General features: G+C 40.6%; 1 protein-coding gene across 1 annotated transcript in view; it reads right to left on the bottom strand.

The window, feature by feature from the left end:
- Nucleotides 1-1,503: 1,503 nt before the first annotated feature.
- Nucleotides 1,504-18,469, bottom strand: part of ldhd (lactate dehydrogenase D) — a 28,607-nt gene continuing 11,641 nt past the window's right edge. Inside the window, exons 5-11 of the mRNA XM_071490689.1 lie at nt 16,123-16,282; nt 15,830-16,029; nt 12,783-12,911; nt 10,406-10,533; nt 9,981-10,071; nt 7,977-8,088; nt 1,504-2,254 (exon numbers count right to left, since the gene is read on the bottom strand). Coding sequence (XP_071346790.1) covers nt 2,074-2,254; nt 7,977-8,088; nt 9,981-10,071; nt 10,406-10,533; nt 12,783-12,911; nt 15,830-16,029; nt 16,123-16,282 — 1,001 coding nt within the window. The 3' untranslated portion in view covers nt 1,504-2,073. The remainder of the gene's footprint in view (nt 2,255-7,976; nt 8,089-9,980; nt 10,072-10,405; nt 10,534-12,782; nt 12,912-15,829; nt 16,030-16,122; nt 16,283-18,469) is intronic.

The following is an 18,469-nucleotide window of genomic DNA, read 5'->3' as shown; positions in this document are numbered from 1 at the left end:
TAAACAGGATTGCTGACAGTATAATGGATGCTTGCTTTACAGACTTCCATTCAATTTCAATTTGTGTGTGTGGCAGGAAATGAACCTCTAATTGATCTACCTGAAAACTGGTCTATTCATAGCTGTTGAATGTTTTATTTAAATTGCAGAAATGGGAACATCTAACCTGACTGTGTCAAGAAAAAGTTCAGTTTATTCTGGAAACTACTCATATTTGCTTTGTCGTCAAGAGAGGAAACAGCCTGGAAAATGAGCCACGCGTTGGATTGTTCACCCACTAATAGGGAACGTGAGCTGGGATTAGACTGTCGTGAGACAGGTTAGTTTTGTTCAGAATCAGAATCAGAATCAGAATCGCCTTTATTGTCATTATACATATAGTACAACGAAATTTGAGCGCTGCTCCCTTGTTGCAAGCAATGGTAATTAAATAAAATAAATAAAAACCTAAAGAGAACGCAAAATTAAAAATAAAGGAGGTATAAAAAGGCAAGTAATATGTACAGGTATTTACACGTGGTATGAATGAAAACCCGATTATTGCACTTTAGGCCCAGTTTTATTGCACAGGTAATTGATAGTTATTCAATGTGATCATCTGGTCATCCGGATTTCTTTTTGTCTTTGTTGACTACAGTGATAGCCCTTGGGAAGAAGCTATCCCTGAGTCTGTTGGTCCTTGTTTTGTGTGACCTGTACCTTCGGCCCGACGGTAACAGGTCAAACAGGTGGTTACAGGGGTCCTTGATGATGTTGCCAGCTCTGCTCAGATAGCGAGAGTTGGCAATGTCCTCCAGGCTGGGCAGAGAGCAGCCAGTGATCTTCTGGGCTGTGCAGACGACCCTCTGTAGTGCTCTCCTGTCAGCTGCTGAGCACCCCGCGTACCACGCTGTGATGCAGTACGCCAGGATGCTCTCTATGGTGGCTCTGTAGAAGGTCACCAGCAGCCTCTCCTCCAGGTTGTTCCTGAGCACTCTCAGGAAGTGGAGGCGCTGCTGGGCCTTCCTCACCACCGCCGAGGTGTTCGCAGTCCAGGAGAGGTCGTCGGATATCTGCACACCCAAGAATCTCATGGTGTGGACTCTTTCCACACAGTCCCCGTGGATGTAAAGTGGGGCCGGGTCCTCTCCGCCCTTCCTGAAGTCTTCTGAGTTCTTTAGTTTTTGTGGTGTTCAGTTGGAGGTTGTTAACCGAACACCACGCAGTCTTTTGACCTCATCTCTGTTGTCTCCCTGTTTCCAGTCTATATGCTAAGCTAAGCTAACTGGCTGTTCAATTTTCTCATAACCCTCAGCAAAAACTAAATGAGCATATTCCCACATATATCACTTGTCGATCCTTCATCTGTCTGTCTGTTCCTGTTGTATCCATTTTGAGACTCCTGTTTTTGCCATGGATGTAATGTGTTACCACACAATCAGACTGAGATGGCAAAAAAAGCATACGATGTGGTCCAGTGGCAACAACATGAAAGAAGGAGAAGAAGAAAAAAAACAATGAAAGGAACTTTTAAACATTTTTTAATGTTTTTAAAGATCATTTTGTTTTAAAACATTTAAAAACATTACTTACATTTCATTTTTTTATGATTTCACCAAAATCATGGTGTATGACGCCTGCTGTTGCTCTGTTTAACACAGTATGCAGTGAAGAAACTAACAATTATTTTTACTGTCAATTAAATCAAAAAATAATAGTTCTCAGAGCTGAAGATCCTTTAAAGTCTTTGTATCGTTTGATTATTCCATGTGCTGGAGTCACAATCCATTCAAAATAAAACATTCTTGATTTTCTTGATTCACTTACATATATTATTAGATCACCCTGTAAAACAATACGTGACCACTCAGTGCACCTGAAACACCAACACACCCTCCACATTAAATAACAGCGTCTTCCCTCTTGGTTTTCACTTTTGACTGATGCTTCTTTGGTCAGTCTCATCCAGAAGTCCTGTTTTAACAGGAGCATTTCTATGTGCAACACACTCCAAAAATATAACTTCGTTGTGACAGCATCTCTAATGAAGCAGATCATGATCACACTTTCTACGATTAGTGACTAAAATACTGTTTAAAGTTCTCTTGACTGTAGAATTTTCCCAGGATTCATCATGTTATTTGGGTCAAGAGCGTCCTTGAGACGCTGCATGACCTGGACAGCCATGGGTCCCATCTCCTCACGCAGCAGTGCTCTCTTCCCTAAACCCACTCCGTGCTCCCCTGTGCACGTGCCGTCCATGGCCAGGGCTCGCCTGCAGGGCAGACAAACCACGTTACTTCACTGCACAAAGTTGTGTATTCATACTGTATTCAGTAGCCCCTGACTTTATCTTTACAATGTTAATGATGACACAACAAAAAAACAGAGGCTGCTAATATTAATTATTTGTAACTTGATCTTAACTGCAATCATACATAAATTTGGCCATTTTTAAACTAATATCTAAAGGTGAATATTTTTGTATCATGTCCATTTTAATATTTCAACGGAACCACTTTAAAGCTCATACAGGAGGACACACTACACACACACACACACACATACTTTTTACATCTTTGTGAGGACACTCATTGACATAATGCATTCCCTAGCCCCTTACCCTAACCTTAACCATCACAACTGAGTGCCTAACCCTAACCCTAACCCCTAACCTTAACCTAAACCTAATTCTAACCATAACTCTAAAACCAAGTCTTAACCCTCAAAATGTGATTTGAAGGTGTCTCAAAAAGTGAGGACCGGCCAAAATGTCCTCACTTTCCCAAAATGTCCTCACTCTGTTAGTAAAATACTTTATTTGTACCTTACTGTGTAGCAAGTACAAGAACACACACACACACACACACACACACCAAAGAATAGATGTAGGAGGAGTAGCCTATACTTTTGTACTAAAAGGTCCATAATGAGACCTCTTGAGGACCTTCAAAGATTTTCCAGTTTTTATTCAGAATCCAGTGAAAAACCTTAAATGTTACAAAGGTCAGCTGTAAACTGACAGTTCAACAAAAACTACATTTTATAGAGAACAGGGTTAACTTCAGGGTTAACTTCCGGGTTTCGCGCACAGAAACCTGTGGTGCAACACATCTGTGTGAACTTCTGCACATCTGCTGGAGAGAAAGACAAAGCAAAACGCCCACATGACTGCCAAGGACCTGTGGGAAGGTGTGGCTGACACAGGAGTGGAGGTGCAACATCCCACTTAACACTCGACTGGACTGACCCTCCAAAAAACATGATGGTAAAACAAAAGAAGTTAGTTCCATGATTTCATTCCCAAACCCGCAAAGTAAAGCAAACAAAGAAGAATCCTGCTTAGTCTTAAAATATACAGGTCGGCCCTCTGTGATGGCAGAGCAGCCTATTACTCTTCATTAATACAGGAAAATGTTTCTTTTTGTTTTTCGTTTCTTTTCAGCAGTGCAACCACAAACACAGCCACAGCTCTATTGACCCATGTATTCCTGCAGCTCTCAGTAATAGTGAGTTCATGAACTCCTTTAATGATTAAATTCTGACTATTAGAGATAAAATTCACCACTTCCTGCTCTCAGCTGATTTATCTTCAACCACTGGATAATATTGACAGTTTTTCTCCCATCAGCCTCCACCAACTAACGATTCCTTCATCAACCTGTCTGTTAGACCTCATCGCAGCTCTTCTGTACTAGATATGATCAATCTGTCTCTATTAACACTCTACGTGCCACAGTCCTTTAAAGTAGCTGTAACTAAACCTCTTCTCAAGAATCCTACTCTTGATTCCAGGTGTGTTAGCCAAATATATCTATCCTCCTCTTTCTCTAAGATCCGTGAGAAATCAGTCACCAATCAGTGTGTGTGACTATCTTTCTTAAACATGCTGTGTGAGGAAGACAGCCTAAAACATCTCAAGTGATCTGAAGGAAGAGAGGGTGAACATTCCTAAATCAAGAGTAGAAAGACTCTTAGCTGCTGCAAAGTGTTTGCAGACTGTGATATCTGCTAAAGGGGAACATACCAGGTACTGACTTCGCACCATGTCCGTTCTTTTACACATAGCACAACTGCTGCTTAATTTCTAAAGACACCCTCTGATGAAAATGAAGTTTTAACCTTGTTAACATCCATATGAAGTTTTTTATACAATACAAGACAAAATAATCAGTCAACACCATGACTGAGTGTTTCCACCGTGAACTGCAGTGAACCAATCAGTCTCATCAAAACAGATTCAGTCAGTCAGGGATTTATACGTCATAGAACCTAAGAAACCAATCCTGTCAACTTGTGGAGATGGGGGGCGGGGCTAAATAAACCTGAAACCTTGTCAGTACAGAGAGCCACAGCACAACCACTAACACTGTGTCAGCCACTGCCAGTTACAAGCTAGCAAACAACATAAACAAATAAAAGATGCTAACTATGCTAACCGCTCTGATCCGTCTGCTGGTCGCTGATTCTGGTCTCAACAGACTCCTCATCTGATTCAGGGTCTGACTGGGAGGGATCAACATAGACAAATGCTGCATTGGCAATGTCACTGCCATACTGGACCAGGTCAGACTGGTCTGTAAAAAATAGGAATACATGGAGAAAATTTTCTATAAGGAGGAGTGTGTATCAAAGTTTACATGAACTGAGTTACCTATGTGGTAGAAAATAATTCATTGTCATAAGGAATTGTTAAAACTATGGAGTAAAATAAATTAAGTTAGATAGTGAGACACTATGGCAGTCACCTTTCCACATTTAATCGGTGAAAGGATAAGAAGACAGACGCCTTTATTGATCCCACAGTGGCGATTCAGTTAAAGCAAGATAACATATTCACATGATAAGCTCTGATAGAAAAAAGTAAATATGTAGGACATTATAATATGAAATATAAGTGAAATGTGGTATAAAGAGTGAAGTAGTAGTACAACAATATATATAACAGCATAGTACAGCAGTATACTAAATTATTATTATTAATATCCTATAAATACAATGAGGTATAAGAGGAATATATTATAATATGATAGTAGTGGCATAATATTAGATTAGTAACAATAAATTGTGTAGTAGAAATGGTGATTTCATTTAGTCAATAAAGTAATGTGAATTGTAACTTTCTTCCCATCAGGTAAGTAACTCACTTCATGTAAAAATAACACTGATACACACTCCCTATAGAACAGAATCAAATGTGCTTTTCCAAAAGTCAACCTCTCTGCTAAAAAGGGGAAATTTGTGTCTGTGATCACATCTCTCAAGACAGAATTCAGTCAGCACTTCCAAGATTTTTTCTAACATTGAGAAACAAATCAAGCTGTTCTCGACTCCCTTCCTGACTGATGAATGCAAGAAAGTCTGCAATTAGAACTTATCGAAATGCAGTGTAATAATTCTCTGAAGAATCAACATCAGCTTCTCTCCCCACCTGACTTCTACCGGAGCTTGGAAAAGGCCTCTGATGAGACACCACACAAAAAGAATGATGAGTCTGTTCGGCTCAACCTACATATGTGAGCAAACATTTTCTCTGTTAACTCTGAACAAAAGCAAACTACTCCTGACCTTCCAGCCATTCTTCAGTCCAAAGCGCAGCATCACTGCTCCCACTGAGTGCAATGCTGTTCCCATTACAGGTGAGTTAAAAATATATTACACAGTATCCATGTGGTAATAAGCCCAATTACTTAATAAATTCAGTCAATTAAAGTTGATAATATTTTCTAACAAATGTTAGTTGATGTGTTAACAAGCCCAATAACTTATTTGCATAACAAGCTTGAAATATACCCACCCCCTTTTCCCCTTATTTTCCCCCCTTTATACAGGGCTTTGAAGGGGATCACCATCCTGACTAAGAAGCAATCTGAGGCTGCTGTTTTGAGAATGAGCTGTCAGCCCTTTTTGTAACAAAATAAATGCAAACCCATTCATGGAAAGCTGTGATTTCTCTTTAAGCGTATTTAATTATCAAGCATAATTTACCTATATTTGATAGATTTTGAGGTGAGTGGCCCAGCCCTTCATATGCCTTTCTATGTGGCCCTTAATGAAAAAAGTTTGGACACCCCTGGCCTAAACTATCACGATTATAAGTAACTGGAGACCAGACCTTTACTTTCCACTCCATGTAGATCATAAACCCTTCAATATAAAAAGGACTCATTGAAAACTGTTGAGAAATGTAAAGGTTATAGTGCTTTTCATCCAGATAAACTGCAGCTCCTCCATTTACTTTGTTGACATATGATCCAGCAGCCAATCCAGTGTCTATATATTTATATATATAGGCACTACATTGGTGAAACGGACACACACACACGCACACACACACACACACACACACAGATACATATATATATATATATATATATATATAGAGCACAAGAATTTCTCAGAGAGGAAGTGAGTGTAGAGCGTGTTTTCCAGCCCCTTTTTCAGTTTTTTTTTTCTGGGAAAAACATGTAAAAGTAAATGTTAATCACAGCAGAGCATTTTTATACAGTTTAAAACATGTCTGGAGAGGAATTTTACTTAAACGTCTCTTTGCTGCAGGGGTTTTATTTACTATGTAATACAATGTAATATATGTAATTTGCCTAGCGGTGCACAACCATTTGAACACAGCTGTTTCCATCTCTAACTTAAAAGCCTAAAAATAACAATTTACAACCTTGTACATTTCAAACATTATACCTGCATCTTTTTTCAATACTGTATGAATCTTTCTCTCTTTATCTTCCGGAGGATTCAAATCTATTTTTCCTCTGTGCCATTACCCTCTGGGATCTACGACTGACCCCAGTACAGCCAGTGGGTTTTACAGTCTAACAAAATTGATTTTGGACGATACCTTTTCAAAACCCTGCACTCACAGTTTAGTCGTCTGAAATCAATATCAACTAAGAGAGATGGGTGAGAGTGGGATGTCAAAGGGCAGGTGAATTTTTCTGAAGGTAGCCCAGCGGAGTGAAAAGGATTTGGCAAAGTGTGGGGAGATTTAGCAAGAGGAGAAAGGAAAGTAACGCGAACAGCGAAGTTGCTGTTGCATGAGCAGTGAGACCTCAGTCCTGAACATTTACTGCAGCTGAAATCATGCATATGAACACCTGAAAGAAAACTGCAATTAGAGTTTTTTATGATGATCAAGACATTTGGATCAACATTGATTCTCCTGTAAATATCTAAAGTCAGTAGATGAGAATCTGGACTTACACTAAATACGTCAAAGTCAAAACCTATGTTTATGTCAAGTGGCAACCCACTGTGACGTCACCCACTGGTTTGTGAGCTGCTGTTTTGAAACCTGAAGTTTGTAATTAGTCCGTCGCCATCTTGGTTTTTTGAAACCAGAAGAAACCACATTTGGATGAGAAGGTGGAGCTGAGGAGGAGTGAGGGGTGGATGTGACCTGCTTTGTACTCTGTCCTTATTGTCAGGCAGGTCGCTGTGTGTAGTACAGTCTGTCAATCACACAGTAGCCCCGCCCTAATGCATACCCTGCTTTATGGTCTATTTTCCTCCATATGGACCATAATTTAATAAATGAGCATCATGTTGTATTGAAGAAGACTTGAAACTAGAGACTGAGACATAAACTCATCAGGAAAACGTTTACTGAGGTAATAAATCAAGTGAGAAGTAGAGACATGTTCCCATAGACTTCAATACAATCAGACTTCTGTTTACAACCAGTGGAGTCGCCCCCTGATAGTTATTAGACAGATGCAGCTTTAAGGCTCTTCAGCAATGGCTTAACTTTTCAAACCCAGAGTCTATGTCCACTTTTATATATAGTCTATGGTTAATGTCAAATACTAAATACAATTTACTGCACAGTAAATGTGTCAAATAAGGATGACATTATACTTGAAGTGGAAATAGTTGATAAAAAAACATAAGCATGAGTTCATAAATTATCCACACAGAGAAAAGTGCTGTCTGGTGCAGGATTTATGATATAGTGAGAAGAGTGGGGAGGGTGGGGGGGTTACCTGGCCAGTCTCTCTGTGAACAGGTGGACCCGGTGCAGCTCCTCTTGGTCGTTGGGGTCCACCACCATCAGACAATGGAAGTTACCATCACCTACATGACCTGCTATGGGACCTGAGGGTATACAACACTCTCATTCATTTTACCAGAAAACATACAGTGATTTTTAATTTATGTCCTTCTTTTATGTTTTTATCTTTGTCTGTGATCTGTCATTGTTGCTGTTTTCTTTCTCTTTGTTGAGACAATGCACTTTAAAGTAAAACCATGTAACTTGTGAAATAAGCCAGTTCTCTCTTCACTCTGTTACACTTGACGATCGCGGGCAGCACACATCCTACAAACCGTACTGACAGAAGAGGCCGTCAGATACGGTGGCCAGATGTGCTTGGGGAGTGAATGTGATAAAACTGCTGCTTTTCTGGTGAATTCACGTGCTTCAAGACACCACCAGTGTGCAGGCATTTACATGGAAACCAACAAGTGTGGGTGTTTTGATGCACATCATATACTGTTGCAGCAAAACCGCGAGTCCCACAGAAAAAGAAAACGATTACAAACTAAACTTTGCCACAGACCAAGTTTAATTATTTGCCACTGTAGCTATTTGGACTAATGTTCTGTAACATGTCAAGGAACAGCAACCAAAAACAGCTTGTATCAAAAACATGGTCGAGTGCGGTCCTGCAGCAAGTGCACTCAACGCTACAGTGATGTCACAATGTACTGACACTTCCTGGAGAACACTTCTGCACAACTGCAGGTGGAAGTCAGAAGTTTTCAGCTGCTATCAAGTTACTTTTTAATTATGTTGGGGAAAAGGTGCTGCAGATGTGCACTGTTATGCATGCAAACATATTCTGTACAATCAGTGGACCACAAAACTAAAATTGTGATTTATGTGATTACTCAGTGTGTGAAAAAGCTGAAAATCACCACTGTGTTTCTGAGCAGCCTCTAGTTTAGACTGTTTATTAAACCTGTGTTGTTTTCAGACTGCTCGTCTCCGTTGCTGCTGTTGCTGGTGTTTCCTGCTCCGAGGTCACTTGACAGTGAGAACTAATGGCTGCTGGCTGCAGCCATATGTCACATACACATTTACCAAAATACACACAGACATGATCCAGTTACTGGAGAAATAATCTTTACGTACAAACACACAAGACAGAGCAAGTGCAAAAAGGTGAATATACAGGTTGTTGGTTGTGCTGATGGACGATTATCTCGGTGATCAATGATCATCAGATTGATCACCTTATGTCTTTGTCAATATCAAGGAGATATTGGGCTCGTTTTCCCATTAATGTTTTAACTTATTATTATTATCGTTATTTGTAGTATGAAATCAGTATTAAGTTTAATTTGCCCTGCCATAGTTTCACATATATAATGGTATATAACTGATGTTTTCAACACACACACACACACAAACTGTGACTGTGACCAGCTGATTGTCACTGCAGCGCTGCACGTTGTGTGTAGGTGCTGCACTGTGATTAAACAGAGCGAGGAGATCGACAGACACTGAACATGTGACTTAGATCACTTCACTGCTGGACAGTCAGAGAGAGAGAGAGAGAGTGAGAGAGAGAGACCTCCCTTTACTGATTTTCAGTGATTGTGAACACTCTGATTTTGAAATGCAAATAATTCATGCTTTATTTGTGATGACAATTTTGTTTTAGCATCGCCATAAAATGTTTTTGTCATCTTACTGTCATCACTCCGAGTACCCACCCACCAACGCTCATATCAGCTATTGGCAATTTGACAGGGTGACAATAGGATGATCAGACTCTAGACCTAATACTAATTTATTAATAACTTCATTCATGTTGTGCTGTGCTGCTGATTAAAACTTGAGCTAAAGGTAATTTTCAATCACTGTGATCAGAGCATTAGAAAGAATCCATTCAATTCGATTGTAATAATTATGACACATTCATGGGTTTGCAACAATTCATTAACATCATTAACACTGAGTCAGAAAACAGCACGGTACTCACCTGTAAGTCTGTTTTCAATCAGGTCCTCTTTTGTCTCCACAATGATTTGAGGCAGTCGAGACAGAGGGACACACACATCTGTAGCATAGGCCTACACACACACACACACACACACACACACACACACACACACACACACACACACACACACACACACACACACACACACACACACACACACACACACACACACACACACACGAACACACACACAGAAAAGAAGGTCACAGACTTGGAACAGCACCAAGCGGTCGTCTTTTGCAAACACTAAGATTTAAACATGAATAAAGTGAGACATAAAAGAGGCTCAGATGGTGACGGTGACAGCACAGAGCTGCCACCCAGAGGAGTCATTAACTGCTCCTGTTGTTGACCACACCTGCAGTAAACCCCACACCTTCAGCTGTAGTGACAGTGGTGTTTACCTTGCAGCCCGGTCTCAGAGCCAGAGCAGCGTACCAGGCATCATGACGAGCTTTCCATAGCTGGCTCCTTGTTTCTGCATCTCGAGCCCACTGAAAGTCTGACCCTCTGTTACTGTGAGTGATGTCCTCTGTAGACACACACACACCACAAAGGTTTGCCCATAGAGTTTTCTTTAAGTCATTGTAAATCATCTCTACATTGTCTGTGGTGCCACTCTTTAAAGACCAGCTGTTGGTCAACTGTTCATTCTCCAGCTCGTGGATCTTTTTTTAGAAAAAGTTCAGTAAAACTTCAGTCGACAGCTCTGACTTTTATTTGCTCCAGTCACTGAATTCAACTGGCTTATATCTGGGACAGGCGTCTACATGGGACAGGATTTTAATTTTCTTTCACACAAAACTTGTTCACAGCAAAGACAGGAAATACCATCAGATTGATTATTTAAACCAGTATGAATATTACTCGTATAAATATCAGCAGGCTATTAAGTATCATATTATGAATCATCCATTTGATCTAGCTCTGAGAGACAGGACATCTAGGACAACCCAGAGAGAGAGAGAGAGAGAGAGCGCGAGAGAGAGAGAGAGAGAGAGAGAGAGAGAGAGAGAGAGAGAGAGAGAGAGAGAGAGAGAGAAAGGTTACCATACTTATTTAAACGTTCATTTGCAAATTTGATAACTGACAGTTTTTTAATGTGAGCGTCGTTCGCTCTTGCAACACAACATCCAAAGAACCGGGCGTCTAAATGTGCAGCCAGTAAAAGGGACTCTGTGTTTAATTGGGACTCAGCTTCTAATTAAAGTTTCATTGCACTTTCTTTGGTAAGCTACTGAGGTAATAAGATAGAGAATGTTGGCAGTGATGTTAATTGTGTAAGTGTATTAGAGGAAGTATATTTTTCTTATTATCATATTTTCAGTCGGTTACAGTCGTTCATGCTCGCCATGGATGTATGAAGGAGAAGGAGAGACCACATTCTGATGATGGCGCCCTATTCTTTCCTGAAAAAGTCGCTCTCTTGGTGGCACTTGTTGATACATGAAGAGCGAACAAAACAAAAAACCTCTGAACCATAAAGACTTAATGTTTATTTTTTTTAATCCCTGGATAAGAAATTCACCTTTACTTTACATGTCTGTGATGAACTGGAGACTCAAGGAGAGAAACACTAACGTGCATGTGAAGTGTGCTGCACAATGACGAGGAAACACAGAAGGACGGAATATGTGATGGAAATCTATCTGAATCTGAAAGAGTGCCAGTCAGTTGTCATATTAACACACATCACTATATAAAGGGTCAGAGAATTACAATAATCCAATTATTGTGTCGTACAATTTAATTTTAAATGAATATTTTTTTATTTTTTTTAATTATTATGATTCATTAGAAGATAAAAAACTAAAATCTCTCATTTCCAAAAGTCTTTGCTGCAACACTCACGTTATCAAGGTGAGACAAACTGTGTGTGAGGTGCCTCCTGTTTGTTTCAATTATATTTGAGATGTTTCTAGAGCTTGACTGGAGTCCACCTGTGGGAAACTGAAGTGACTGGACATAGTTTAGAAAGACTCACACCTGTGCACAAGGTCTCATAACACACTGCATGTCAGGCCAAAAACCAACCACAAAGTCCAAGAAACTCTCTGTGTATCTTTGAAATAAAAACACTGGCGAGGTTTAGATCAGTGTGAAGTAATAAAACCATTTAAATCCGACCTTCAGAAGTTCCTCATTAACTGTGAAATGGAAGAAATGTGGAACTACCAGAGCCGGTGGTCCAACCAAACTGAGTAACCTCCCTGACCAAGGCAAGAAGGGCCTCACTTCACCCGTCAGCACAACAATGCCCCAAAGCATAAGGCCAAGACGACACTGGAGTGGCTTCAATACGAGCCTCAGACTGTCCTTCAGTGGCTCAGCCAAAGTGTGGACTTAAAGCCCAGAGAAGATCTGTGAAGAGACCCGAAGACACTTCAATCCAATCTGACAGAGCTTGAGAGGATCTGCTGGTAAGAACGAGATAAACAACCAAAATCCAGGTCTGCAAAGCCTGCAGAGACTGACCCAAGAAGACCTGAAGCTGTAGCTGCTGCCAAAGGAGCTTCTACAAAGAAGTTCATTACAGATCTGATACATTTGTAAATGAGAGATTTTGTAATGTTTTCACTTTGTCATTGTGAGTTACTGATGCAGACTGATGCTCAAAAATGTCACGTTTATCCATTTAAAATGAAACCTACAACACAAATGTGCAAAAAACGAAGAGGTCTGAAATCTTCCTAAAGCCTCTGTATGTTAGGTTTTCATCTCACAGCAACAGTATATAAGCTGAGTTGTTGGAAATGTGTGGTTATTTGGACTTTTACACACCAGTTGTGTTGACTTGTTCCTCAAGGCTTCGCTCAGAGCCGTGGAACTCCAGGAACAGAGTCGGGGTCATGGGATAGGACAGACCACTGAACCTGTTGCACGCATCTATCATCACATCATCCAGAAACTCTGGGCACACACACACACACACACACACACACACACACACACACACACACACACACACACACACACACACAGAGAAGACAAATGTTAGGGTGATGTATCTAAATAGGTCATTCGTCTGACTTATGTCAACTTTTGCTTAATGGTCGTAAACATATTTTCCAACTGCCCATAACTGATCTATTTTCACTGTTAATTTCTCCCTGCTGGATATTATAATTATCATTATTAACCTCCTGCTGTAATTTTAAAGTATTTTCTCTGAGGGATCAATGAAGGTTCATCTCTCCCCTGTTTTCACCCAGCTGTCCTAAACCCTGTTCATCTTTCCTCCCTCTGTCTCTCTGCGGCTGCAGCATGAGGTTCAGGGCTGTGCTCAGTGTGGGCAGAGTCACTCGTCTGACCACACCCACACTGACCACGGCCTTTCCCGCCTCCTTCAAGTTCACTTAAGGCTTCGGTCAACAAAAGCTCAAACTCAACCTCCATGGTTAAAACATAAACCATGGAATAAGTTTGTGTAGTTTGTAGTATTCACATTTGACCATGTGGTATATTTTTATATAACTCATTAGCAACCAATTGCCCCAATTTCCACATCAGAAAGCTAATTAGCAGTAGCATCTTTCTGCACATGAACGAGCTGAAACAAAGTAGTTTTATCTGGATAAATTAGGCTGTTTGAGCAGTAAGTCTTGGTCTCCAGGTTCAGCTCTGTGATCTATTAGATCAATGTTTATACCTTGTTGTGTTTAACTGACTCTGAACCGTTACCACTGATGTAGGCAGCCATTACCTTAGTTACAAACAGTGAGTCTACACATGGCTTACACACAGTATATACAATCATGAAGTTAAATGCCTATTGTGTATTTTGTGCCTTTCTGATTTTTCTGCCTTTAACATCTATACTTCTTTAAATATACAGACACTGGAGTGTGTTATTGGAGGGCAAGTGTACCAAAACAGACAAATGCAGCAGCAGTCAACTTCATCTCTGCCCCAGAATATGTGCTCAACAACCACAAAGATCATTCTTCAGTGAGGATTCAGTGAAATGTAATATTTCTTTCCATATTGAACATATTTGATGTTCACATTTTTTGCTTTGCCCTTTTTTTCCCCACAGTTGAAGCACAATGTATTTAATGTGATAGTATGACTTGTTACTGTTCTGTTATTTCTCTCTTTCATAGTTCACAATCATTAAGTGTGGTCTGAGTTGTAGAAATGTGACGCTTTCATTGTTGTTAATGGACAAAAACAGTAATCATCAGAGCAGATTCCTTTTTTTTGGACATACCAGCAGCACCCAGTTGGCCCCTGAAGGGCCACTTGGAGCCAGATGCCCTTGAAGATCACCCAGTGGCACCAGTGAGTGGTTATCTGAGTTATTGTAGCCTGTCTGTCAGCTTGAAGCAGTCACTCTCCTCAGACCTCTCTCACCAACAAGATGTTTCTGTCTGCTGCTCTGCCTGCACCACCAGCAGTATCAAACCTGTCACAGGCCACTTCTGCAGCGTCCTCCCATGGCACTGTCAGCTCCACAAAACACACAACACTCTGTGATTCTGACCACAACTCAACAGATTTGGTCTTAGATTAGTGGTAGCGGCCTCCTGGTGGCGCCTCCCTGCCTTTAGCTGCCCTGCACCAAACCTGTTCAAATAAAATCCCATCTTGTTTCCTTTTTGCATCCAGTGAGTTTACCTCGAGGCGCTCACCCTCACTGGCTCCTGAAAGAGACACTTCAGCGCTTGGTTGTGTCTGCAGGTGTATCAGCCTGGGCTTGTTTTACACCCTGACAGAAGGGAAGCTACACCTGAACATATAGGTAAAGATGTTCCTCCACCTCCTTCTCCCATGCCCCACATTTCCCTCCAGCTAAATTTCTTTTTTTCTCTTTTTTTCCTACACTTTCCCAACTCATCCATGAGCCCTGCTTTGTGCATCTTGTACATCCTCCTCCTGCTGTTTTGCTCCAAACAGAAACATGTATCTGATATTTTCTGAGGCCAAAATTGGTTTCTTTCTTCAGTGGAAGCTTGAGTGTCAAATGGTATGCCGGTCATGCATGTCATTATTTATTTGGTAATTATTGCACACATATTTTGTTTTTATCAAAACATTTCGGCCAATAGTAAAAGCATCTTTGTGATATTTGGAATTTTCAGGTGTTTATTTATTTATTTAAAGTAATTTTTTTAATGCAAAGATTAAAAATGCATATAAAACAGGTGGATGTAAACACAATTTATCAGCAACATAAATATCACATCATATGCTTTCATCAACTTTGAAAAATATTTTTCTTTTTCAGACAGAAACCATCATATCATGTTAGGTCTCTTATTTAAAGTCTTATGTACAGTAGGCCCACATGCTGTTAATGTCATCATTTCTCAGAGCTCATGAATGCACATTTATCATTGTTACTGTAACACCGTATGGTTGATCCTACCTCCTCAATCTTGTGGCAGAAAATGTGTGGTATTTTATGTTTGATGCTGTATTTTAATATGTGGTGAGTTTGTATGGTTTCTGCCTTGGCCAGGTCTCTCTTGTAGATTTTTTTTTTTACACAATGGGACTTCCTGGTAAAATAACAGAAATAATAATATAAAAATATAACCAACATCAGTATCTAGGCTTTACTGAGCCGTGTATTTGCACAATGGTCTCATTAACAAAGTGTGATCCAGTGTGCAGTCACTGGAAAAGATCTGCTGCTCTCTGCTTTGTTCACATCACTAATTTAACACACTCCTTTATTGTGAGGCAGCTACAGGAGGTGCAGTGTTATTTGTCACCAAGGTCACACAGCTCACACCTTGATCAATAAAATATATTGAGATACATTGACTGTCATGTGGAAATGGTGCAGTTATCTATTGTATGGACGTGAGGCATCATCTCCTCACCGATGCGAGCGATGGGCACTCCAGCCTGGAGGATCTGCACTGTGCTGTCTACAGCACCCTGGACAGAGGGGAAAGAGCAGACAGCTGACACCATGGCCTCTGGGATGCCATACAGGCGCAGCGTCGTCTTGGTGATGATCCCCAGGGTGCCCTCTGAACCCACAAACAGGTTTGTCAGGTTGTATCCTGCTGAGGTCTTCCTGAAGGTTGATAATAAGGGAGGCAGTGAGGGAAGACATGAATAAGAGGTGATAGTAGCAGAAATCCTGAAACAGTAGAGGGAGTGAGGTTACCTGGGACGTCGGCCTTTCCCAGCAGTGTGTATGATGGTACCGTCGGCCAGCACCACCTCCAGGTTCATAACGTTCTCCCTCATAGTTCCATAACGCACTGCGTTAGTGCCAGACGCACTGGTGGCAGCCATACCACACAGGGACGCATCAGCTCCCGGATCTGAGATGGAAACAGTACATTACTAGAACATCACTAGCGTTTCCTAAATTACTTTAAAAATGGGTCAAATTTATACATGTAATGAAAATGTAAATGCAACCCTGTAACACTGACATTGGTGCGGTCTTCTCTAAACAGTGACTGAACTGATAAAAATATAAGATTCAAGATTTTTTTTAAATAGAGTTTAAAATCACATTGGGGTTGTTGAGCTTTTTTGTCCAATATCACCACCAGCTGGACATACAGGAAGTACCAGCTGCCTCCACCAACCAGCCAAGCTGCAGGAAACATGGTCACAATCTCCCCTTCCTCTTTTCCTGAGTTATAGCATTGAATAACAGTCAGAGGTGTTTTTGCAGATCATTATGATGTCACATTGAAGTTGACCTTAAGCCATTTGGATATAAAATGACATCACATCATAATTTTATCCTTTTAGAAATTTGTGGTAAATTGTGTCACAATTAGAAAGTGAATTCTTTCTAATGTATTGTGAGGTCACAGTGACCTTTGACCTATGACCACCAATATCTAATCGGTTCATCCTTGAGTCCAAGTGAATGTTCCTGCTAAATTTGAAGAAGTTCCTCATGGAGTAACTGAGATACTGTGTCCATGACAATGGGACAGACAAACAACCGTGCTCTGGTCAGAGGCATAAAAAGTTGTTTCACATTATAGCGTATTTTAAAACATTTTCACTGTCCCCTCTGAAGGAACGAGGACGTGTAAAATGATCTGCCTCAGTGTCAGTTTACTGCTATGACTCAAACTCAGTCAGTGGAAAACAAACCTGACATTACTGACTCTGACAGCTCGACAAGATGACAAAATCTTGTTAGAGGAAAAGGACTTCGACTGTTTCACGTAACATCCTTGGTGGATGCCTGAATGGAAAAGATTAATCTTGTAAAATGCTTTTTATGTGACCGACCAACAGGGAAATGGAAAAGTGAAAGATCTGTATGCGCTGGACTGATGCTGCCTGCATACATGACTGACCAGGCTGGATAGAAACACTGCATCTCACAGCCTGGACATCAGGGAGTGCACACAGTGGATACCATCATGTGCCAAACAAAGCAGCCATTTCTTTTCACTTCATTCATTCAGCCTGACGTTTTCATGTTGGCTGAGTTCTAGTTGTATTATTTATTAACAACAGTACAACGTCAATGTTGTTGTTTCTTTATATTAAAGATCAACCTTTCATACTGTTGGGTTGACAGGTGTGTATGAAATAACACTCCTGTTACATTTACTCTGGCAGAGTGAGATATAATGAAGAGGCAACCACTCTTTCCTTACTCGCTTATTCACAGTTATTACTTCCAAGTCTCAAAACTAATGTGGAAATAATTTATTAACATTAACATGCTTCATAGAACACTTTTACTCCAGAGCTAAACTCTCATAACCGTTTCCAATCAGGAGATTCTGGTACAAGCATCTAGAGATAAAACACAACCTGAAATCATTTCACCAAGTGAATGTTTGAATTTAAACACTAAAATAATGACATGTCCAACACATCTGTGTCACAGATCAGGATAGAGAATGTGTTGCGCTGTGCTGTGATGCCTTCAGAGCGCCGCAGACACACCTGTCACCTGTCCAGCACGGTGCTGTTAAACCAGAAATAAAGCAGCTACATGGCTGAGGAAAGAATAAGCTGCAGCCCTGACATAGGTTTTAAAAACACACAGTCACCAGTTGAAGCATCTCACATGGAGGTTCAGCGGCTAACAGTGCATGTGATGACATCGCTCTGAACAGAAAGGTAAACTTGTCAGTGTAAAAGGAGTCAATCGCCTTTTTTAACATGTTTAAAACAACCTGCTCATACCTGCTAACTTTAGTGTAAAAAGCTATTAGAAGCCTGAAAAATCTCCAGAGCAGCAGTGTCACTGTCTTCAGCCATGTTTTCACTGACACATAACAAACCCATGTCGCTTGGTGCACATGCCGTACAGAAGCTAGTCAAATTAACCAATGACAAAAACACAGAGGAAAAGGACCTGTGCAGAGGCAGCCCACTGGACCCTGGACGATCATCACTAATTTCTAACAGCATACATCTAAACATCTAATGCTCCTTGTCTGTTGTCTCCCTTGTCTCACCCAACTGTTTCTCCCAAAACCTATGGAGATCCTTACCTGTTGGTTACAAACACCCTCACTTGG

This window comes from Trachinotus anak, unplaced genomic scaffold (assembly GCF_046630095.1).
Source record: "Trachinotus anak isolate AG129_WGS33_773 ecotype Australia unplaced genomic scaffold, CSIRO_AGI_Tana_v1 ptg000002l, whole genome shotgun sequence".
NCBI classification, from domain to species: Eukaryota; Metazoa; Chordata; class Actinopteri; order Carangiformes; family Carangidae; genus Trachinotus; species Trachinotus anak.
This window is presented reverse-complemented; position numbering and strand designations above follow the sequence as displayed.